A 25132-nucleotide genomic window follows, 5' to 3' on the forward strand; every position below is an offset into this window, starting at 1 on the left:
TTTGTCAGGATGCAAAATTATTAAATGCACAACTAACCTTTGATATTTGCAGTACATGGATTCATTTGTCATATTATGCCAAAACTACTGATACTGTACCGCATCTGACTGCTTGGTCATCAGTATGCTAATTTAAACTATGCAGTGAAACAATCCAATTGTCGAAGTTGATTGATGGTCACTGTACATCCATTTTGTTATTGAATGTGTGTGCAATTAATGAGCGCAGAACAACTGAAATATTGATACTGAGTAAATTAACACTTTGGTAAACTTAGATTGACAAAAAAAGGATTGTCTCCACTGAGAATACAAACACTGACAACTTAAAAGATGAGTGCATGTCAAGGGATTACTGTACTATACATCTATCATTTTTCTCTTTTCTTTCTACAGCAGCAGGACAGTGTTAAAAAAAATAATACATAGCACTTCATGGCCTTAGCCATTTGAATAGAATGTCTTTTTGTACTGTATGCTGGTGAGTGGGTGTGAGGGCAACAAACTGCAAGGAAAGTAAAAGGAGAAGAAACAGGCAGAGTTTACCCTTAGGGCTCATGAGGTAAGGACACTTAACTCATCGCATGCATTGCCATAGTCAACATGATTTTTATATCAGCTCTATGCTTTAAAAACAAAAGGAATAAATCATCTCCTTTTCACAAATATAAATATATTTTATGTATAATATATACAGTAATGTTTTGCCATCATCAACAACATTAGTATTGAAGGAGAGAAAAAGCATGTCAGTAAACTCTTGCTTATGGGTACAGACACTGCAAAGACAGCCATGATTGATTGGCGTGCTCAAGCACTCTCTCTGAAGATGAAGCGAGACGATATTTGTTTTATTGAGAAGGCTGGTGGTGTGGCTGTGCTGTGCCATGCCGCAGTCTACTAGTCCTGAGAGCTACGAGATTCACTGCCCTCCTCCAGCTCCCATTCAAAGTTCTGGCCAGTCATTTGGTAGAACATCATGTTAAAGGGTTTGTAGAACTTGTGCAGTCGCCGAATCACGTCGGGGTCGATTTTAGGATGAGTTCTCCCTTTCGACTTGCCGAGGCATCGGGGAGTGCTGCTGTCCTCTGGCTTCTTCAGACAGGGAAATCCCTTTGTTTTATTAAAGTAAAAGTGTTTATCTGTGACGATCCGCTTGAGTCCCAGGAAGTCCTGCACTTTGGCCATCTCACCTGCAGGATCAACAATAAGCCTCTCCCCGCTGACAAAGTGCATTTGGGAGAGAGGGAAGTACTGCATCCAGCTCTCCAAGTGGAGTGCATATATTCCGATACGCAGAGCGCTCCACGAGGCGTCTATAAGACCCAGCGTCCGGTTCTTAAAAGCCAGCACCTCGAAGGTCGGGATCTCGGGTTTCTTGGACAAAGTCTGTGTATAGTCTGAAATGGCTCTAGTGACAGGATTACGCACCACAATAATAAGCTTGATGTCCCTGGCCATGGAGTGGATGCGCTTTGGGGCATGGTTAGTTACAAAGTAGCTGGGTGTCTTCTCCATGGTGATCTGTCCCTCCAGCGTTGAAGGCATCAGGTCTCTGTGAACAGAAGCAAGCAGAAACAGCAGCTTAGCACGGCATTGTGCTCAACACCTATTGCAGTGCGAATGAAATACCCAAGGACACGGTACAAGCAAATTCGGTACATTTATTAAGCAGTACATTATTTGAAATTACAAGTGAAAATAACTGTTATTATCACTGGACATTATGTTGCGAGGAGAAACATACAGCTAATTACATCCATGGAGTAATATGCAAGAGATAAAAGAAAGAAGATGAAACGGCAGGCAAGCAAGTATGCTCATTGCTTAATTGACTCCATCTGTGTTACTCCAGGAGCTGTTTTGGAACTTTAATAATGAGTTCACTGCATATCATTAATACTGGGGTGCCTGGGGTATTGTTTTGTCATACATTTATTATGCGCGCTAGGCTCCACACTCAGTGCAGGCAGTTTTTATTTCTTAGTATTCGCATGCTCTTCCCCAGCATTGTGTACAGGCACCTCTTTTCTCCTCCTGTCTGTACTACGTTTAAGGTTAGAAGCTGTTCATTGAAGGGGGCAGTGATTAATTATGAGATTCAAGGTGATAATTTGCAGTAGAATAGAAATGTCCCCGTCTTGAGAAATTTATCTCGGGGATAACGGGAAGCCATTTGCCATTGCCACAAATATTATGTTCAGCTTGGTCACGAGTTGTGGGATAAATCAATGCAGTGGCAAGTATAATTCATACGCACATAAGCGAGTCTTGTTTCTACAGTTTCTATTTTTTGTATTGATAATAAAGCATAGCATTTGCCTGAAGCAAATCCTTATCAAATGCTTACACTGATGTTCATTCCAATCCGTGCTGTTTTCTTTGTTTATAAGCTATGTGATTCTGTGCTAAATTGGTACATTAAATCCTCTGTGAGACATGACATTTATTTACTTACTGGCACAGGAACTCTGAGATATAATGTAAAAAGGAGTAGAATCCAAGCATGCAGAGTGTTTTTCCAAAATTAAGTAATCTTTGCTTGGAAATAAAGTTATTAAACAAACAACCAAGTCCAAAATGATTCCATTCCCAGGCTTACACAGTTAGTGCACAACATTCCCTATAATTCTATGATAAAAGCAATTTCCTTCCCTTTACAATATTTTTTCCATTAAGATGGCCGGCACAACAAACCTACAGTTGTAACAATATAGTCACATCAATCATTTGCATCTTGGACATATTCTAAATTAACTGTTCTCCGCAAAGAATCCAATTTAGTCTGCAAAACTGTTACGCACGTATCGACCACCCTCACACACATGCACCCATGGATACTGGGCTGCAAGTCTCACAAGTGGCCTGGTAATTGCATCTCAGTAACAGTATTGCATTCCTGATGGGTAATTTCCCTCCGGATTATGTTTGTCTCTAGACGCTATAGAACTGTGGTTACTTCTTGGTCTGTAATGGGATATTAAACATATCTACAGATAGCATAGTGACTGGAAAGAGTATTAGTTTTCATTATATTCCATCACTCTCCACACTTCCTCACTTACAGTAATGAATGGCTAAAGATTTTTCTAACCTTTCAAGGTCTTCAGCTGTTTTGCGATTTAAGCCCAAATCTAAAGTATGGTAGATGGTACAAGAGTGTAACATCAGCGTGTATGGGAATAAAACAAGTCAGAGGGCGATCTCGAAAACATACCACGACGAATCACCTTGAAACAACCCATGCAGCGCACATTCAGTGCAGACCTACTGTACGAGCAGGAGCTGGAGTGTCTCAGTGGTAATGTGCTGTGCATCTTTGGAGCATATCCAATTGACAGGACAGATGAACAATGTTCAAGGTTACCTTTTTGAAGGCTTGCACATAACAAGCTATTGTCCTCATCAGGCTCAATGCTGCTCATTATATGTTTAATTATAAAAAAATGGAAATTGCACAAGCCAGATACTTTCCTATGTGATTGAGGTCCCATTTTGATTGGGAATCAGTCATGGATCACGTACATCTAAAATGTCAGTGGGACGGAGAGGCGGAACAAAAATCAAAATGCTGATAAACAAGCTAATTTCCCTGTGCATGGCAAATGACTCCTCTGGCCTTGCAGTCTAGTGGAACTGGAGTAAACAAGAGCAAACGGTTAACTCTCGCTCCTCTCCGCATCAGCTGTTCAGCTCAACACAGGTCATTCAGGTGGGTAGGTAAATAAAATGCATAGCGCTAAAGAGGCCCTGCTTACCATCTGCTGTTTACTGGCTCAAACCAACAAATACACCACATAACATCTACTTCCTGTATTTTAACACACATCCAACCCTTTATTTACCTAGAAAAACAGAAAAACAGTGTGGAAATAAAGTTGCCTTGTACTTCTTTCAACTGTAGTACGGAGTAAGTCATAATGACCACTACTATGAAAAGCATGCTAAACTACGCTTGAATGAGAACTAACTTTGTTGTATGGAGAGACATAAATGAGTAAATAACATGGACTAATATAGCGACTCGTTTTCATGCAGAATGTGACTCTATGGAGCAGCCTATGTTTCACAGAGAACAGTTATAATGTGTTCTGTGTAAAGATAAACATAATCGGATATATTCATTTGAATCATTTAAATTTCTTTGGGATGCTTTGAAGCAATGCAAGCTAATTGGCTCTCTATGATTTAACAAAAGACGACAATAATCCCTTTCAACCACATGTTTAGAACTTAAAGCTGTTGATCAGAGACTGCTTAAATCTGAATTTAAATGGATTTTCTATATGAAGACACTACATCCAGAGGGTCTTAATGAAGAGTTGTCTCTCTCGTGCTTTCTGTAACCCCTTGACTATCTCTCTCTCTCCCCAGGGCCTTATTCTGTAGCCGTGCCCTCCATCCTTGTGGATTTGTCATAGATTATTTTGTATACTTGTAATGTATAGCTGCCTATTGTAATATGTATTTATAAAGTAAGTCCTGTCTGTGAATTGTATCTGACAGTCTTCTATAAGCCAATGTTTGATCTATTCTTAATCTATGTATATATATTTTTGTATGGGTTGTGTGTATTTCCTTGTAGGCCTCTTGGCCACAATCTGGCTAATGGGCTGATTGACTGATTGATTTCACCCATCAGCCTCATTCCTATTGGCTACCGCTAATAGGCTGGTTGCCTATTTAGAGCCAACATGAAAAACATGGAAATAGTGCTGATGATGGTCTGAGGACCGAAATGTTCACCTTTTTTCTCACTTAGTCACTTTTTTTATGTAAATAAATCATCTACTTTTGCATCCAATGAGCCTCAATAGTTTTGTCAGTGTGTGGGCTTTTTCCTAATTTAAAGCTAAAATGTTATCCAAGCCTTCCAAATAAATAATAACAGTACAGATTCAGCCTCTAAATCTACCTTTTATCCAGTTGTATTTAGGTCATTTACTATTGGGAAGGAAAGCCATTTCACAATGCAATGTAAAATTCAGATCCAGAAGATGGCCAGTTGGCTCCCAAACTTAATGCATCGTTCAGAACATGCAGTATACCAAATTAGAGTGAATTTTGTGTTTGTTGTGAGAGAAAGTAATCTTTGCAGATAATCACAATTCTTCATGCCACTGCATCCTAAATGCCCACTGCAAAAGTGCTCTGGAACATGCCCAAGCATTTAACTCAATGTTTCATTATGTTCTGTCAAACTAGTGAAAGGGGAATATTTTGAGGCATGATGAGGTGAGGGATCATGGTAATTTACATTCCAGATACTAATAGGTCTGAGCTGTTTCTTGAAGCATAGAGAGAACCTCTCCAGAGAAGCTTAGTTGTTTCTAATAAACACTGGCAGAGAAATAAAACTTCCCGCAATCTCTCATTTGGATTGATCATGGCTCTGTTGCAGAGTGATAATGCATTCAGCTTCCTCCACGTCATTTCAAATCCAATCAATTATTCTGGAGGAGGCTGCATACAAAAAGCTCCTGTGTCCAGGGAGGACAACTTTTGGAGACACTGGCAGTGATGGGGGCACTGGGCACTGTGCCCATCTAAATAATGTAGTAATGTAATGTAGTAAAATAATATTATGTTAATAATGTGAAAATGATGTGAAAAAGCCTCATTTTTTGTTCTCTGTCAAAATTAACTCAGTGACACAGAGCAATCCTACTGTCTTGGAGGTGTAGGAATCTTTTCCCTTTGCGGCTGGAAATTCAGTTTAAATATATTTAATTGTTGTAGCAGTCTCTTTCAATTCTATAAAACAAACACCGAACAATGCAAGCCTACAGTATAAGGACTAATGTGCTTCTTTCAGGGAATGTTTTTCACTGATCCTTTTCACTAATCACTGTAATGTCATGGAAATATATATTAAATTAAATGCCTACAATGTTATATTGAAATTAAAAGTAGAACCCTATAGCAGGTTTTTTTAACAGCTTTTTGACATTGTCGTGTTCGTGACATTTTGGGTGACAGCTACATACTCACTGGAATTGTCTTAAATGAGTGCCTTAACTGCCGGTGTGAACAGACAATGGCAACTGAAAAGTAATTGTATTGAGGTGTTCGTTTGTAATCCAACAGCAAATATCAATCGAGGGCGTAAGCAGCTAGTTTCAGCAGCAACGATCCGTCAAGACATTTGTAGTGAAAGATACTGGGATCAGTCCGCAGTGAATAATCCCCCTTATTACACCTAGAATGACATGTTTGTGATTACAGCCGGTGCAAAGAACACAGGCAGCGGTTTACTGAGAAGTGGAGAAAAGTCACTTGGTCAAATGAGTCATTCTTCACTCTGCTCACAACAAGTGGATGCGTATATATGTTTGGCACACTTGAAAATCAAGCCTAGAGGCCAGAGCAAAGGGTACTGGTGGGTCTGTTATGGTGTGGGATGCATTGTTCTGTCAGGGTTTAGGTGCACCTCTTACAAGGAGCGCAAACACAAACACAAACAAATACATTTCCATTGTATGATGAGCAGAAAAATGATATGAACTCTGCCAGAGGACACACATCCGGTGATTGACTGGTCGATGTTGATGTAGGAATATTTGCCTAAGGGCATGTCTGGATGCTAAAGATCCACCCATCTGTGTACAGATGGGTGGATTTTTTTTGACTGCATCACACTTTACCATGGAGAGCCATCTTCCCTGCCTTCCATGTGTATTGATAGGATCTATCGCCTAACCTAGGTCAAATAGTCATTTTTTTAGTGTTTATTTTAACTTTCATGGAGTACAAGATGGGTGGATTTTACTGCATAGACAATTAATATAGTGTATATAGAGTAGAAAACTGAATTTCAAATGCTATATGACTGAGCTCTGGCTGGTCACCGGTTAAAGCCGATCTTTTTTCTTTGGCATAAGTGGGTGATGACATGGAAAGGAGCAAGGACACAAAGCAAACACATTTAATTGTGATTCTTCCTGACACGTTTCTATCTTTGGAATCTTAGATTAGATATTTCAGATTTAGATAGATTTTAACGATGAGCAAAACATGACTGTTGAATGGCAAGTAGAATAAGATGGCGAGTTTAATTAAAACATAACACAGTCTCCCCACTGCAAACAAGCCTATTATACTTCTGCAGAACAGTGGGTTTCAACAGAATAGTTGAGGACAGAGCTGACAGCTGGTCCTGATCAAAACCCTATTCCCCACTCTCTCCCTGAGATCCCCTAAAGACCATTTCACTTCCAACAGTGGGCGAGCCAGGTACTTCTCTACCCACATCACCAGACTGCAGTGCTGAGATCTGAAGCTATGTTCATATGCCCTTTAGACATAGAACATCATGAAATAAAGCAAAGGCAAGGGGGAAAACTATGAGCATGTTTGGAATGCCATACTACACTGCAGCGTTAGTCTATAACAGTGTAGATCGACTGGAAAATTTGTCTATTTTTAACTGTATTAAAGCCCAGGGAGAAAATAGAGGCAATCTTATCTCAAATCAAAGATTCAAAGGATACCTGCTATTTTGAAGTTCAACAACTCTGTCAGTGTTTTAGACATTATTGGCTACAAAAAGGGAAACTACCCCTCCTCACAACCTAGAAATAAACATACAAGCCCCATACCAAAAATAATAATCTTATATAATGGCTCATCTGTGCTCAAATAAAGAGAACAGCAGTAGCAATCTGCCACTCCTCTGAATAATGATTTTGGTATTTTTAATGTTCTATGCTTGTTTGTTTATTTTCCTTTGGATGAGCTGATGAGAGTGCTTCAGGCTACACTCATACAATTTGATCACAATTGCCCTCAATATTCTGTTATTGATGTTGCCACTACAAAAACAAGCAATCATGATGCGCTGTGCTCTCCTCTACAGCAATGGCGAACAGACTCGTAAAAATGATCACTCACCTCCATGTCTTTCAGTGTCATTTATTTGCAAAGTTGGAACACTGTCAAAAAACTATTACCTTAAACAGAACATATAAACCGCGCGGCAAAAATGTTCTGATGCCACATTCCATCAGCGTTCAAATAGATAGGATAGCAGTAGTAACAGGCTACTCTTTGGAATATTATCGCTAATGCTCTGTGCTTTTGTTTATGTGCGTTTGGATGAGCTGATGAGAACATTTCAGACTACACATAAAATTTGATTACAATTGCCCTCAATATCCTATTATTGGTGTTTCAGTAAAAAAACAACAACAAAAAAACAAGTGCTGCGCTGTACTCGCCTCTATAAAACAATGAAATAATTGTCATTCACCTCTGCATCTTTCAATATTATTTACTCTGTGTTAAAGCACTATCAAAAATGTATTAGCTTAAAGAAAAGCACAAACAGTAATTGGAAGTCACACCTGAATACATCAGAGGCAAAGGCTAAAATTTACATCCAGGAAATGTTGCAGATTCAGTTCAGTTAAGCAGAACCAATTAATATGACAGTTTGAACATGATAGATTTCCTAGGCTGAGAAAAATGGCCAGCACTTATCCAATCACTTCAGGAGATTTTACTGAAGTTGACCACAGATACAACTCCACACTGACTGTAGTGCATGAAGCAGGACTTTACATGAATCCTGTTTTACTGCACATTCATAACGGTTACATGGCATATTCATGAATACTGATTCACTCCATATGTAGTTTTTATTAGGTGTTCATGTAATAGTTATGTTGTTTGAGACATAGCAGTGCAACAGTGTGCAATTTATTGAATACAATTTTCAAAATGAAAGCCTGCCCGGCAATTGCCATTTTTAATTGAAAAATATGCTGTATGCACCAACCCTGCGGTAATACCACATCTGACAAGATGACAAGAGTGAAGGGCATCTATTATTATGTGAATAAACATGTGGGCATGGAAGACATAAACTGCTTTACATCAGAGAAAGCCCATATGGCCAAAGCCATCCTCGGAAACAAGTGGCATAAAACCAGCCATTAAAAACATCGAATTAAAGAGCATCTGTGTCTGAATTCATTCTCTACAACAGTGTAGCAAGAATGGCTGTTTAGTTTTGGATATTTAGATTCTTTGCAGGTATAGAATGTATAGAATGGACCTCTGATATTGCTGAACTGGTTGCATTGTGGCAGCATATACATTTTTTGTTATGTTTTGGCAGCACTATCAGTTAAACACCTGAACATGAACATTTCCAGAAAATTACCTATCACAGTCATTTCCTTCCCCCCATTTTTTCCAATTCATTATGGAGCTGTAGGTCAGTGTGACACCACAAAGAAGGAGGCTGCACAAACTCTCGCCTTTGTCTATGAGAGACATTAGTGGATATTCAGTAATACAGACAGAACCTGACACAGAGAATGAGCTGAAATTCAGTGATATTCTCCTTTGAGAGAAATTTAGGGTAACTCACAAAATGTCAGGATGAATATAAGGGGGCAATTACAGGAGGCAAACTTGTTATTGTTGCCATTTCTCATATAGTAAAAACTGGACTGTGTGCCATAAAAACTGCTTAGAAATGTCAATGCCTGTCTCCCTCTGCCTAAAGCACATGACTGCTGCTGCTGGCTATACATATTATATCAACCTTTGGGCATTTACAATTTCCACTAAGGGAGGCCAAGCATTGCATTTTTTTTTTTACATTTACTGGTTATTCATTGGCTTTGATTGTACTGTAAATGCACTTAGGTGGCTACCGACATTATTTAAAGCTATCTTAACGTAAACTACTACAAATCAATAATGCAAAACATATAGCTGGCTGGCTGCTGTAAATGGAAAAAATTAAATCAATGTCAATGAAACATAAAATACAGCAATGCCACAAATGTAGTTACTGTACCTTGCCAAATGGATAATAAATATCCCAGGATAGGTTTTGAATAATACAGAATGTGCTTGCTGGGGTTTATTAGCCAAATGGTGACACTGAAGTCCAGTCTTGGAGGTCTGTGTATGGTGTTTGTCTCATTGTTACTGTCAACAGCTAGCTAGCTTAGCTAACTTGCTAACCCACAACTTTGAGTTCCAGCTAATCCTCAGCACATGTTGCTTCCAGAGTCTCTAGCTACTGTCTCCTCTAGACATGTGTCCCATTTACTGTATATAGCTACATAATAGGTTGTGTAGCCCAGTGGTTCTCCATGTGAGGCCCAGGAGTCTGCAGGTTTTCATTCCAACCAATCAATACAACAACTGATTTCAGTGATTAGCACACCTTCAACCAGAGAGGAGGAACTAATCGGTGAAACCAGCTCCTGTAGTGTTTGGTGGAATGAAAAACTGCAGACTCTTGGGCCTGAGTGGCACATGGTTGAGATCCGCTGGTCTAGCCATTAGTTTTAAAAGTCTGCCTCCTTCAGTGGATGTGACTAACAGCCACGGTGTTAAATGACCATCCTCAGCACTGATGAGAACTTGCCTCTAGCATGTAACTCTTCTCTCCTGAGCCAGTGAGGAAGAGGTCAAAAGGTAACAACAGTTTTGGCCTTGATCAGCTGCAGATTCTACCACTGCAGGCAAAGGAAAGTCCTGGACAAATTTCATAATGACTTGTCTGTTACCTTGTTGTTATGCATACATCGCAGTCATTAAAAGATGGGCCTATATCTATCGCTTCCTGTTTTTAATATACCACAATTTATTTCTATTTTATTTGCTTTCTTTCTATTATGAATCGATGAGGTGATTTAATGGAGAAGAGTAGTAGACTACAAACGACGTAAAACATTTATGGAATTGTAATTCCTCTGTAATTCCACTGCGATAACTGCCCATCACCAAAAGTGCAACCAGTGCGTTATGATTCATGTTTGACCCCTTGTTATAATGGGTGCATCTGCAGAAGCCCACTGACATGGAATAGCAGTGGAATATATAATGATCCTGCTGGTGAAAAAAGTGGTGTAACTCGATGCTGCATGCGGAGGGCTGGAGATGAGCTTTAAAAAGCAAAACATGAAAAAATGTAAAGATGTGATGGAAAGGTAGGTAAGCCACAGTGTTTGGTCAGCAATTAATGGCTGCAGCTGGCCACAAACTAAAGTCAACGTGACAAAAGAAAATTATTTTCTCTCTTGAGGAGGGCTGTACTTATCTATTCTAGAAGGTGAGTGTGGCAGCCTACTGGTGTGTGTAATCTTAGTCAGCTGATTTCATGCTATTCAAATTTTCTCAGTCATCATCATATTTTTTTATGATGCTGAGATGATAGTTCATTCTAAACAGAGTATTACAATTCAAACACGGTGTAAATCATGTATGATAAATTTTAGTATTGGTGTATTGGTGCCGTCAATGAATTGCTGGACTGTTATTATTATTTCTGATGCCATCCTCAGTATTGCAGTGCATTGCCGTGTATTGCAGTGTGAATATACTGTATGTAAATCAGGTGTTTTTCATATACAGTCGTAGCTGTATATGAGGAGTATGTGTGTCCTCCACATGTGCATGATTGAGAATATGTAAGTATGTGTGTATGTAGGCTGTGGGTCTTTGCATTTGGAGGTCTTGTGATATTTTTGTTGCTAACAGTAAAAAACAATTATGGGGAAATGCATGAAATGAAAAATTAAATTAAAATGAATGAAAATGAGATGCTTGAACTTCAAATGAACACTAAAATGGTTCAAAACGTTTTACGAAGTAGAGACTAATGGGTAGTCAATAAATAGTGTATTTTTTGCCTTTATGTGAGGGAATATGAGCAAATTTTGTAGATCTGTCTCCACCTCTTTGATGAATATGTCTCGCATACTGTGTGATACACACACAGGCAAACTCCTCCAACTGCAGTGTTTCTCCCAGAGTTTGTTCTTGGTGGAGTGCAAAGGCACTGTAAATACCAATCAGACACTGTGGCAAAAGTTTTTTTTTTAGCTGGTGTGGCAGGTCATCTGGGCAGGTTGGCCCACTATTCACTATAAAACATTGATGATGGCTGTAGCAACAGAAGAAATAAAAGGATAAGCAAAACTGGAAATTGATGAAATGACAAAAACGTGACAAAAATAATTGACTTGAAATATTAACACTGCAACAAAATCAGACAGTGTTAACAGAGTTCACACATTTAACACAAATGTCAAATTAGCCTGAAATGCAATTCATCCATCAGTCAGCATGAAACATTCGGCAATAAAGTATAAACTGCAGACTGTGGTGTTTCTTGTCTTCCAGCAAGGAAAACATTACCTCCTCTCTGGACAACATGCCGATAAAACTGATCAGCTATGCTTTGGGGCCATTGAGGAGGTGATGCTGAATCTGAGGTGGTGGCTCTCCTCCTGTCTGATGCACACCACATTCGCCTTATTTCACATTTTATTTATACATCATATTGTTGGCAAAAAGGCTAACAGTGATTCATTTGTCATGAAAAGGTTAGCTAGCTGTTTAGCTCAGCCTTGAATACAGACAAAAACTCTTCAAGTAAATCTTCATTCCCTAGAAGGTCTTACTGTAATAACACATATGGTGTTAACAAACAAACAAACAAAAACAAACTACATATAATACATACATACATACATATATAGTACATACTATATATATATATATATATATATATATATATATGTATACTACATATATACATTATTTTGTTATCAATTTTGTTTGGCATAGGTAGAAAAAATTAACAGCCTATAAGCTAGCTAGGAAGTAGGTGATAGATTTCATGCCATTTGATCTATCAAGCACCTTGCAATGTGAGGGCAAACTCTTTTGACTATCATCATATTTCCATACTAAGATCAAATGAATCCAACCAGGCTTTATGTCTCAAACAGGTCAGCAAAGTTTCAAAAGTAAGCTGACTACTGCAGGGGTCTTCAAACATTTTCATGTCACAGAGCCCCACACAGAGGAAGGTTTTTGTTGGTTTAGTATTGAATTGTATAACTGTCTGCACTGCATGTGGTGAGAGTGAAACCTGTGATCAGAATACTCATATCTCTCTACTTTCTATTGAACTATTACTATTGAATTAAATCATAGTGAAATTAAAAATGTTTCTGAGGTCCCCCTGGAGCCCCTTCAGGTAGCACTTGGAGAACCACTGTACAACAGAGCAGCTGCTGAATCTCAAACTGGAGTTTTCATTTGCAAGAAAAAAAATCTGAAAATATAACTGATAAATGGATTTTTATGGTAATCTACTTATTAAATAATTTCCCTCATTGACATTAACACTGCGGTCAATAACTTTTTCTTGACCTATAGCACGTTTATTGATTGATTCTCTGAGAATTATGCCGTGTACAATTATTGATGACTCAACGTTGATTCTTAAAGTGATCACACTGAAGTTTACACGCACACAATCACACAAACATCAGTAATATCCATGAAGTGGGAGGATAATTCACTTAATGCTCAATGTGTTTCATTAGAACAGCTGGAACAGTCTAGAGGGAGCTCTGATTCACAGTGCAGCAATAGAACTGTTGAAAATGAATTGCCATTGAAAGGTTTGGGAAATACTCTAGTTTTGAAGTAGTATTTATGGCAATTTACATGCACACAGTGTGCAAAATGACTGAGCCGCTAAATGTCAATTAACTAATAGTCATTCTTTATATGCCAACATCTCACCATAAAGTGGCAGTGCGGAAATGTCTGGTGTATCTGAAGTGGATAAGTATGTTTTTGGAGTAGGCCTTGGGGCGCTCTGATTCAGCGAACAAATGAAACATAATAAAATCATGTTTGAGGTAATAACATTTACAAAAGATTAAATGTGGCAAACAAATGAGCAATAAATAATATTGTTGAAATTACTAAGCATTATGTTTCCTCTCAAAACATATTTTATACATGCAAAAAATAAGTAAATAAAAAAATAAAATGGTGCATCATTTTATTTTCATGTCATAAAAAGATTAAACTGGTATCGGGTTTAAAGGGGGGAGGCACTGATGTTTATACTGGAACATCTGGACCCAAGGAAATAGGCTGCTAAGAATGTTATAATCATGCAGACAAGGCCTAAGCTGCTCCATTAACGGCTAAGCTGACCTATCAGTGGAGCTTTTGCTAATCCAAATTGTGCTTTAGCTGGCAGAGATTGCTCAATTCAGACAGTCTGCTGGAAAAAAAACCCCGCTAAAATAGTTCACCTGGCTTGTGAGCAGCTATCATTTATAGAGATATTTATCTCTCAATATCATGTGTGCACAAAAGCCGAGCTTTTAGTTTTTTCTTTTAGAAAAGCTTATTTTTTATAGCGGATATTCCATTTGCTTGCCATATAAATGCCAGCTATGACCAGTTTAGAATGCCTTAAGCATGCTTTCATTTGACACAAGCTTAATAGCCCCAGCTGCTGCACTTACATCATGCTCAAATGTGCTGAGTGACAGTTATATTTACAATTGTAGACGAGGGCAAGCGCAGAAAAGGTTCTCTTATGTAAGAATGATTATGTTTACTTGTATAAGCACATGAATGCTTTATGTCAGACAAAGAGCTCTTTGAGGGTCCTGCTTTAAAGCGTGTTGTTTCAAAGAATGCAGATGTACGGTTAGGCTACTCAAATTTCTTGGAGTAGCCTCATTTCTGTGACTGCTGTATATGGACTAGAGCACAGAATGTAGCTCTATGGCTGGTATGAATATGGCTAATATCAGCACCACAGAGTTGACTCCAAAGATACAGATGCTGTTTTGGAAGGTTCTGACATGACACGGGGAATTAATTTGCTTCGGTCATATAATGGTCGGTTATGTGAACGCTGTTAGATCCGATCCAACACCAACATCCCAAAAGGTTGCTTCTCATTGCTTCTGGGATTCCATAACTGCAAAAGACTGAAGGGATTAGATAGTGTATACTAAGAAAAGGGCCCTTGTTCCATAACATGAGGGCAAGTGGGCTGACAGCATTGTCAAAAAAGAAAACTGGAAAATGGCTACAACACAACCACTCCATTTAATGTCTCTCTCTGTACTGCAGAGGCTTTACATAACTGCATCTAAGCTTTTTTCGATGTGGTTTCTATTGTCATGTATATTTGATGATTCTCAGGATCAAAGCATGGCATGTGCCTTTCCACTTTCACTGTCCCAAAGAACGGTACTTGCAGCCATGATACTGGAAGAACTCCAGCCAACGATCTCAACCCTAACCCTCACTGCATCGAACGCTTTCACAGGACCCTCTAAACTGTTTACTGTGGATGCTCAGCATTATTTCTGCTGGTTGCAGTGCCAAACCAATCAAATATATTCTTTATCTTTGAGGAAATGGACAGACAACACCTCAGCAGTGAAATGGCTGTCCCAAGTCATTGAACAACTCACTGGTTTTCAATACTCAAGATGGGTGGAGATATGAGTGTAATCCTTGAATGGATCTTGGTGTAGCCCTTAGAGGCCTTGGAGCAGCTTGTTTAAGCACTTGCAGTAAACCCCTGTACACACCGTTAATCTCCCCAGCAGAGGTAGTCTGACACCGCAAGTGAATCTGCCGTAAACACACATCACAAATGCAGGATAATGTTTCTGAGATATACAGATTAACTTGTGTAATCCAAGCTGCCAAAGGGAGAGCTTAAAGAGAAATGTGTCAAATGTTTATGGGTGGAATAAAACCAAATATTAAACCTTCATCTCCAAAGGCTTCTTCTATTGTTGTACTCGCAAATTCTGCGCATATGAAAGATCACAGTTATTCTCCCTCTCACCAGGTCACGATCTTTCTTGTTGATAACAGGATAGAAAAACAGAGATATCTGAGGAAATTTACTGACAAAGGACACAATGTCCGAAAAAGTTACGGTGAAAAATGAGACAGTGAGTAAAATTACTCCTCTCAAGCCAATTTGACTTAAGCTACCATTCATTCATCAGTACACTGCTGAACCACAGAATATTCTTCATTCTCATCATCAGGACTTGATGGATTTCAATTTAAATCCGCACAAAGAGACAAAATGAATCTTTTCGAATGAATGTCGGTGATAAAAGGACGTTCCGTGAATAAAGCTACGTCACCCAAGTGATTTTTCCAAACCATTTTGTGCTCCAGTATCACACAACATTTCTTAATTAATTTAGCAGGCAATGGGGGGTTTAAAAAATGCCTGCTAATCAACACCGCCAACACTGCCCTAAACGCATAAACAGAAGATATTCTATTGGGAGATGTATTGCCTCTTCACAGCAGAGTCAGCTGTACGACTACTCAGTTTTCCAAAATGCATAACAAGAGGCACATACTGCAATGTAATGTGACAATGTTTGTTTCATATTCGGTGGTATATTAGGTGTTTAGTATTTTAGTATTTAGTATTCTGCATAGACCATTTGGGACAGGGCATGGGGCGGGGAGGGGGGGATGAATTCCAAAATATAACCAATGATTAACTCCTTGGCTGAAACGGTCACACTTCATTGATCCCACAAACTGCTTTGAGCAGTCATGAGGTTCCATTTCTCTGACAGCAAGTCAGAGGAATAAAACTCTGACTAAAAAGTTTCCTATTGTGTTCTGTGATGTTTTGTCTAAAAATATTAATCATAGCTGAGACCGGACACATTTTTTGTTTTCTCTGCTCTGAGGTATAATTTGCTTTTGATACTCTGGTCCAAGTGATGTGTATAGTCTATTGATTATTGCATGTCTTTCACTGCCCTATTGTACTGAGTGTGAGGTCCTGTGTGCCTATATTTACTGTGTTAAAGTATAAGATGACAGTATTTCTCTGTACCAAAGCCACCAGACAAATTCCTGTACATTTATTGTGCTTGGATAATAAAGTGGCTCTGATTTTGATGTAATGTACCTGGCTTAAATTGTTATCTGTTGTAGTAAATGATTCACTTTATTCACACCCTCTGCCACATTGGTTGACTCAACCAGGGTGGTAGGAAGTGGAAGCACCCATGCACTACAGTGTTATAAAAATACCACTCCAAGAACTGAAATAATCAAAACAGCAGCCAGACCACATTACTGTAATTATAGTCCAGAGTTTTTAACCATTGTGGTTTTCATGTTTTGGTTTTATGGTCAGTGACTTCATACCAAAGGGGGAAAACACCAACAAAATATTTGACTTGTGACTAAATGAAACAGTGACCAGTCTGCATGTAACCAGTCAGGTGGCATCAGCCCCATCAATATAGATCAATAGGGGCCTACTGCACCTACTAGTAGATTCAGAGGGCTGCCATCATCCATTCGTATGCTCGTCTATGGTTGATGTCTATGGTGAAATTAGTTTTAAGTTTAATATTGGCCAGAACTTTTCAGCTTCCATCCTCAATAGCGTTGTGGTTGAAATCTCTGAAAACTAGTAAACAATTCAACAATTCAGGACTGAGAGTCTGCAGGTTTTCATTCCAACCAAACACAACACCAGGTGATTTCACTGAGTAGCAGAACTTCAATCAGAGAGGAGGAACTAACCAGTTAAATCACCTGCCCTGTTTTCAGAACCGGATACTAACCTCCCACACATACTAATCAGTATGTACTGCATCCTGTACACTCAAGTGATGGTTGAATATACTGTTACCAGCTGAGCGTTCAGATTGCTGTATACTCAAACAGTACATCACATGACCAGGCCACGAAAAAAAAAAAAAAAAGAAAAAACAACAGATGAAAATCTAAGTTCGCCTACTATCCACTAATATGGTATGTGATTTAGAATGAGTATGAGAATGACCACTTAATTAATTTTCTATATTTAAGTCCATATTTGTGCAATGCTGACACACTAACCTACGTCAGACTTATAAGGTCTATGTTATACACCTAACCATACATTTATATTTTTTCGGAAATACTTGTTTGCAAATTCCACATTAATGGTGAATATAAACTACTATACGAAAAGAACGGCAGGCTAACTAATCGCTAATCTCTATGGTGAATTAGCGCAAGCAGGCTAAAAAGCTAGCAAGCCTGTGTAGCCTGTTCTGAAAAAACTGTGAGCGTTTTAATAATATCTGATGACACACAAACCATCTTAGTGAATTAAATATTGTTTACTTACATTTGTAGTCCTTTGAAACTGGACTGTCACCAGCATCAAGCACTTTCTTGTCCGCTGCTGAAAGTGGCGCACAGCCACAGAGGTTACACAGCAGCTGTGCATTATGGGACATCTCAGCATGTCTAGTAACACCGGGCAGCATACTCAGAAATCTTGCCAATGTACTATACATCCAGGCATCTTTCACGCACACAAAATCAACATACTATGCAGTGAAAGCACACTACAGTTACACTTAGTATGTTAAGTACGAGTAGTACCTGGTATCGAACACAGCACTGGAGTAGAGTTTGGTTGGAATGAAAACCATTCATGACAGTTTGCAGGTTAGTGAAAAACTAGTTTCTCACTAGGTCACATGGTATGAGGACAGGGAAACTACTAATAGTCAATCAGAAGTCAAGTGTATGACGTTTACTTTTCTTGCTACAGGAGAAACTCCCTAGCTATATTTAATCACTACCATTACGGAGAAAAGTTAACATCCCAGTCAACTGTAGACTGAGCGTTTCCTCAATATTTAGTTGTTTGCAATGAAGGACATCTACATGATGATGTCATCAACCTACCAAAAACATCTCAGAAAACAAGAAAAAATAAATCTGTTGTATTCAAGCCACACAATGACTGCGACCGATGCATGAGCTGCTGTGAGTTACCTGAAAGTAATTAAGCGGGAGGTGCAGCACTTATCACTTTGTCACCAAGTCTACCTGCTTAACCATAGCTCACTGTCATCTGCATTGCTGCATAATTCTGTAGGCTGACAGGTGTGTATTTGTGTTCCGAGACAGTTTAACACTAGTTAAACACAAACGTATCTCTGACTATAAGCAACACACAACAGGTGCACTTCCAAAAGGATTAAATGAGTAAAAACAAATGATTCATATGGGCTGAGTAGTATGTTTTAATTACTTGTGAAACCTGCCTCACTATCTCTAGCTGTCTGCCTTTCACATCAGTATTCAATTAAGCACTGTGATCAGATGATTTGGCACAGCAAACTGCATTGCGGCTTTCTGGTGCCTCTCCTAGTGTAATGTGAGGAATCTTACACTGACGCTATTTCAAAGACAGCACTTTTTATGATGAATTCAGAGGGAGGGACCTGATATGTGGGTACTTTACCCCCACCTGAACCCAAAAATCAGTTTCTTTTTGAAACATGCCCTTATCTATAATGCATGGCATAGGCTGTATTTATGGTTAACATGATGGTTTTGATTCTTTTTCTGTCTGTTTTAACCAGAACTATAAAAACATGAAATAGAAATACTAAAATCTCCCATAAAGAAAGAAACAGAGGAGCTTTTCTCTTATCTCTGTCAGTAACCAGGTCTCCTCCAGCATTGTAGTAACTCTATACATCATTAACCACTATGAGGTCTTTACTGATTTATCACCCGTGGAAATCAGTCTTTAGTCTGTACACAAGCGGAGCTGACCAGTTTTTGCACTAGCAGACTGCATGCTACGGTGCTGTGGACTTGGACCCACCCCTTACATGAAAGAAATGGTAAATTCATTGGAAGAATATAATTTCACTATCAATCCGCCCTCATAAATCCAATTGGACACCGGGGTGTGAAACGTTATACAATAAATTAATTGCCTAATGACTCTTGCACATACAAGCAATATATTCTGATGAGTGCAGCAGCAGCATAGCGGGCTTCTGAAAAGCTATACAGATGCTTTAGTAGAGGACTTACAAAAGCCGTGAGCAAAAATCCCTTAGTAGCTCCCAGTTAACAAGCATGTCTTGTAATCTTGCAATGACGGATCTGATATCAATCATGACAACTAGTGATGACTTCTTTTCATCAGTAAGGATGTGTTGAGGCAATAACTGCGTGAAGAATCCCCAGAAGAACCTAGCCGGAGGCCCTCTCCAGTGACTTCATCAACCCATTCAAATGTCTTAGCACCTCGCAAAACAGTTTGTCTCATAAAGTGATGTATGATTATCTCCACCAGTCAAAAATTTAATCAAAATGAGGCTCTGGTGTGAAGTAGAAGAGTCGGGGCAGGAATACACAGCTGTGCCTGTTTCCCTTGGCTGTGATAAAATGCTACTTCTATTTTTCTTTGGAAACCAATTTCCAGGAAGGCTTATATCAAAAATTTTGAATTGTTGGTGTAATCATGAAGTTTTGACTTATTTCCTATGTATTTATTTGCTGAATCAGAAAATATTATTGTGCACAGACACAGACATGTATTAGTGTGTCAGGTACTGCGGTATATTCAAAAACATTGCGTACACAATCCTACCAGTAACTACTATTGATACTGCCTGCTGTCTGCTGTTAATACCTACTCTTTAGAAAGATTATGCAATATATGGGAAAAGTGCTACATGAAAATTTCAACAGACTACATTCCTGTCTGAAGCCCAAACTGATGCATGTCTACATCACATTTGTTCTTTCACTGCCATAATTGTTGAACTTTACTGTTAATCATCATGTTGCAAATGTTGGACTTTAATCTCCATCCTACATATGTAAGGGGTTCTGTTCCAAAACGCTTTTCAATTATTCATTTTGGAAAATAAATAATAAATTTTACCATTACATATCTCAAAAATATAGAGGATCCAGCTTCGTCACTCATTCGTGTCACTTTCTTTCACACAGTGGCTCTCATTTTGGAACAAAAGTCTCACTTAATGCATAATTAATACAAATTGTATAGACATATCTGGACACGCCTCTCACCTGAAATGAATGCCAGTTATTGTTATAAAAAAAAGAAACATTGACTTTTGTTAAGATTCGGGGTAACAGGTAATATCACAGTTTATTCAAGTCACAGGTAGGCGTTTAAATATTACAAAGCAACTCTCCCTGGACTTTTCATACATGCAAAATATCTTGACTGACATACAAATTGAGCCTGTTGTATTTAGAGCCACAGACAAAATTTGATACCATACAGCGTCTCCAGCCAGCCTGCCTCTAGGTGCTTCACACCATCATTATACATCTAACATGGTTGTAGTTGTTCCATTTTTAGCAGGAGGTTTCTAAAATCACGGTGCCTTCGTTTTCGCGAGTTCCGGCAGTTTCTTAGAACAGATGGTATGGCGATGAATACGATCGCATCATCCTCCACACAACAAGGATCACAAGGATCTATGTTTCATCGTTTCAATCGGAAATATCAAATTGTTGGTCTCTCCAACCTCTTGGATCTTGAAGAAATTATGCAACGAAAACAGGTTTCAACAGGGATAATCTCAGATGAACTGAACTGGTTATAGTTATTAATGTTTTTAATGGACAGTTTTTATATCTGAGCACAGCACTTAAAAGCCTGTTGCAGGGAATTTTCTACTCAATTAATCCTCCGCTCGGTTGTTCACGTGATCGCATTTCAAATATGGGTGTTCAAGTCACCGGGCAAAACTAATCTATACACGCCAGCTGAATGTCGTATGCAAAACCTTCGTCAATTTGCATGATTCGTGTTAATATCCACACACTGCATAAGCATGTAATGTGCTGTTGGTTTTTCCAAGAGGTGCAGTGCAAAATGAGGTTAGGAAGAGTTCTGGTGCATGTCAGGGCAAGGTTTGTGAGCAAACAGTTTTACAGGGCATATTATGAGTAACAATATTATCACGAGGCCCAGCTTATGATTGCCTCATTATAAATGGTCTCCACATCGACTTTTACCTCACGGAGGCAGCAGGCTATTAAAATATGCTTATTTCTCCTCCTGGTTGTTCATTATTTCTCACAGCAAAGGATGTTGACATCTCAAACAAAAACCCTGAAGTGACCAGCCTCAGGCCTGTCAGAGTGAGTTGAGATAAGCCTCATATACTTACAATTTTTTCCATGTCTATATTTCATACAAATGGGCAGTAATGGTGAGGTACCATTCATTAAAATATCATTTTCAAAAGCAAGAATACAGTGCTGCAACTCATCACATCTTCTAGATTACAGTATAGAGGTGTCTTTCCATTTCATCAAGCTGACCTTTGATTGTCTAACCTGGCAGTGAAGAGGGAACAAAGTTCTCTATACAGCTGCTTCAGACATTTCTAGGACAATATGATGCAGTCATTTTGGGAAGTCAGAGAGGGACTTTTTATTATTGATAAAGATATGGCACAAGTCCCATTTGGACATCTCTGTAGTCAAGAGGACTTAATGTGCAGCTTGTGACAAGCACACACAATCTCGTGACCATGTTGTCAGACCATCCGAACAAAGCCTGTAATTATTCATGTTGCTTAAGTGCTTCAAACCAGACATTGGAATAATTTGGTAGGTGGAACTTGCTTTAGTGAGAGAAGCAGGGACTGTTAGAAAAGGATTTTTTTTTTTTTTTTCTCTTTGCAGTCAGAATCCTGATCCATTTGAAATTGCTACTTGAGACAAGACCCAAAGAGAGGCACTGGCAAGTTCAAGATGTCTAGAAAGGGATGAGGCGACGCCCCCTTTCCACTGAGGGCCAAACCTGTTGCTTGAACTTAGTTCCAGAGCTCCTGACCCCTTTCCACTGGGTCGACCTCGGCCAAAACCAGGCCAAAAAATTTAAATATTTAAATTGTATTAAATTGGATAGCATTTTTAAACATTAGACCCGTCTGTCTCTCTACTATACTTTTTCTATCGGCCATCTATCCGTCACAGGGTTGAAAAGGTGTTTGATTGATTCATAATGGATAGCCAATAGTGAGAGTACGGTTAGCAAAAATGGGTTTGATGTTTAAAAAAACATACTCGAGCCAACTACTGTCGGGGTCAGGTAAGCTTTTTACGAGTAGTAAGATATACAGTATGTGCAGGTTAATTCTGCTCTGTGTCTCAAATGAGGCTGGTCTGCCACACACTTTTGCTTATATAAGACTGTTATGAGTTTGAAACAACTTTTGTTTTAACCTGATACTGTACATTAAGACCGACATTGGCCTTATTTAGCTCTATAAAATGCCCCAATTACTATCACTCGCTTTGCAAGTTTGACACACACAGTAGCAAAGGAACAAACGTTAAAGGAAAAAAATGCCTTTGCCTTCAGTAGGCGTTTAAATCGTTGCCCAGCGATGACAGTTTGTTTTCTTGATGTTGGCCTCATCCTGGAACCTTCTTCTCTTTTTTAAAACTTCCCACAAAGTAAATAAAACTAGTGTTAATGCATATACTGTACAATTGGCAGCAGCCTTGTCTGTCATGTTTGATGACAAGCACTTGTGTAAGTTAGTTGTCATGGTTACGCGGGGACGAGGTTGTTCAGTGGAAACACTTTAACAAGTTTAGCCCAAGTGCTTAAATTCCAGAGTTCCTGGGCCAAAGTGCTTGGGCTTTTGGTCTTCAGTGGGGCAAAGACCCCTTTTAAGGGGAGCATGGTATATGACGTACTCCAAATGTTCCCAGGCAATTAAAATTTCTAAATACTGTGTTTGTACACATTAAAGGTTAATTTTATTAACCTTGGCTGTGTTTTTGATGTCCCTGACATGCTAGTAATCAAATCCGACACTTATTATGTTGATTGGATTAGTATTTAGCAACTTAGTGCACCCATGATACTTCCCTGTTATTCTCAGACCAGATGTTCAGTGCAATCTGATGTGGCAACCACAACAGAGTGAACAAAGCCTCTAAAACAAATATGTATTTTTTTTTTTAAATGAAAGAGCTGTTCTTTTAAATGTCTGTAGAGGGTGTGCTGTGCATATGAAATACTGACAAACTATATCTTTTGCATATAACTTTTATCAGTCTATGAATCTATGAAGATCTGTGCAGCTTTTCCCCATGAAACTACAACACATAAGAGAATCAGACGTGACTTGTCAGCATTTTATAAAATGTTCAAAATCTAAAGGGACGGGTTATCCAAGCTCAAAACGAATAGATATCATGGTTTTTGAGGCTTTATATATGAATTTGATTGCACCCTGTCAAATTTCATTATTGCCATATTATTTTTTACAAGCAGAATATGAGCTACATATTTTCAGTTGTAATGCTGAGACACATTGCAGTGGATGTCAAAATTAGGTACAAGAAGATTTACCAGGTTTCATTCATAAGGTCTCTGGCTCTAGTCCAAATTTATGTGATCTCACACTTAGAGTCAAGCCCGTTTTGTCTTCACCATGTGTCCGTCTCAGCCACTGCTCAGTGTTATTCAATTCATTTACATATTTATTTATTACATGGAATTAATACATCTATTATAAAAAAACAAAACAAAGTATATCCATATTTCCTCCATCCAGTGTATTAGGTTATCATCCTAAATATTTTAATTGGAATGCAATGTAATAATGTATCACACCGAATAAATACTGTTGTCTCAACTCTCATCACAGACTCAACTAGACTTGTCTAAACTTAATCTTTACTACCCATTACCTAAAATAAAACTAAACACTCCCTTTCCTGGCCTAGCCTTGACCTGACCCTAACTAAATAGCCATTTTACTTGCTTAACCTCAAATTAAATAATTAGATGTTTCGAGTTGTCCATAAGGCTAAACCAGCAAAAACCGGCGCTTTACCATGCAAAGTTTTGCGATGTTTTGATGATATGACTCTCCCTCCTGCAGTGTCTTCAAGTGCGTGTTTCTTGGCCTCAGACGTATCTCCACTGCAAGCTGAGTGACAGAGAGTCCCGTCTGGCTGTCATTCGGCCTGACCATGACAGAGAGGCACATGGCTGGGGGCTGTGCACACAGTCCTCTGCACCGAATCTGCCTAAAACACTGACACTCTATCTCAGCTGGAATGAGCTGTGTTTGAAGGCCCTGAGAGCCAATGCTGCTGTCTGTAATAGAGGTACTTTTGAGGAGGCTCTGAATACCTGTCAAGCCGTATCATTGTTGTTCCTTTTGGCAATTTTAGGCGACTCTTAACTAAACCAGCTACAAAAAGCACACGAGGCTAACAATGAAAACTCATACAGCCCAGAAAGACCCCCCTCCCCTCCTTCCTCCTCCCGCCCCCGCCCCACAACTGACAGACTCAACAGCTAGAAGTTTGATGGTTGTATTTTTTTTCTTATAGCAATAACAGTCACCTTCATGCCAATTATCTATATGTCACTAGAATTGTGCACATCTGAAATATGCTGGACATCTTAGCACAAAATCCAACTTAAAAACTTTCAAAGCAAATTGTCAGATGAAGTGCA

The 25132-nt window shown here is 38.9% G+C and overlaps 1 protein-coding gene across 1 annotated transcript in view; it reads right to left on the minus strand.

Annotated features, from left to right (window-relative positions):
- Positions 1-900: 900 nt before the first annotated feature.
- Positions 901-25132, minus strand: part of hs3st4 (heparan sulfate (glucosamine) 3-O-sulfotransferase 4) — an 89683-nt gene continuing 65451 nt past the window's right edge. Inside the window, exon 2 of the mRNA XM_071518656.1 lies at positions 901-1555. Within this exon, the coding sequence (XP_071374757.1) occupies positions 901-1555 (655 nt within the window). The remainder of the gene's footprint in view (positions 1556-25132) is intronic.

The sequence above is a fragment of the Centroberyx affinis genome, unplaced genomic scaffold (genome assembly GCF_046629955.1).
Source record: "Centroberyx affinis isolate AG114_WGS23_722 - 3 ecotype Tasmania unplaced genomic scaffold, CSIRO-AGI_Caff_v1 ptg000618l_1, whole genome shotgun sequence".
NCBI classification, from domain to species: domain Eukaryota; kingdom Metazoa; phylum Chordata; class Actinopteri; order Beryciformes; family Berycidae; genus Centroberyx; species Centroberyx affinis.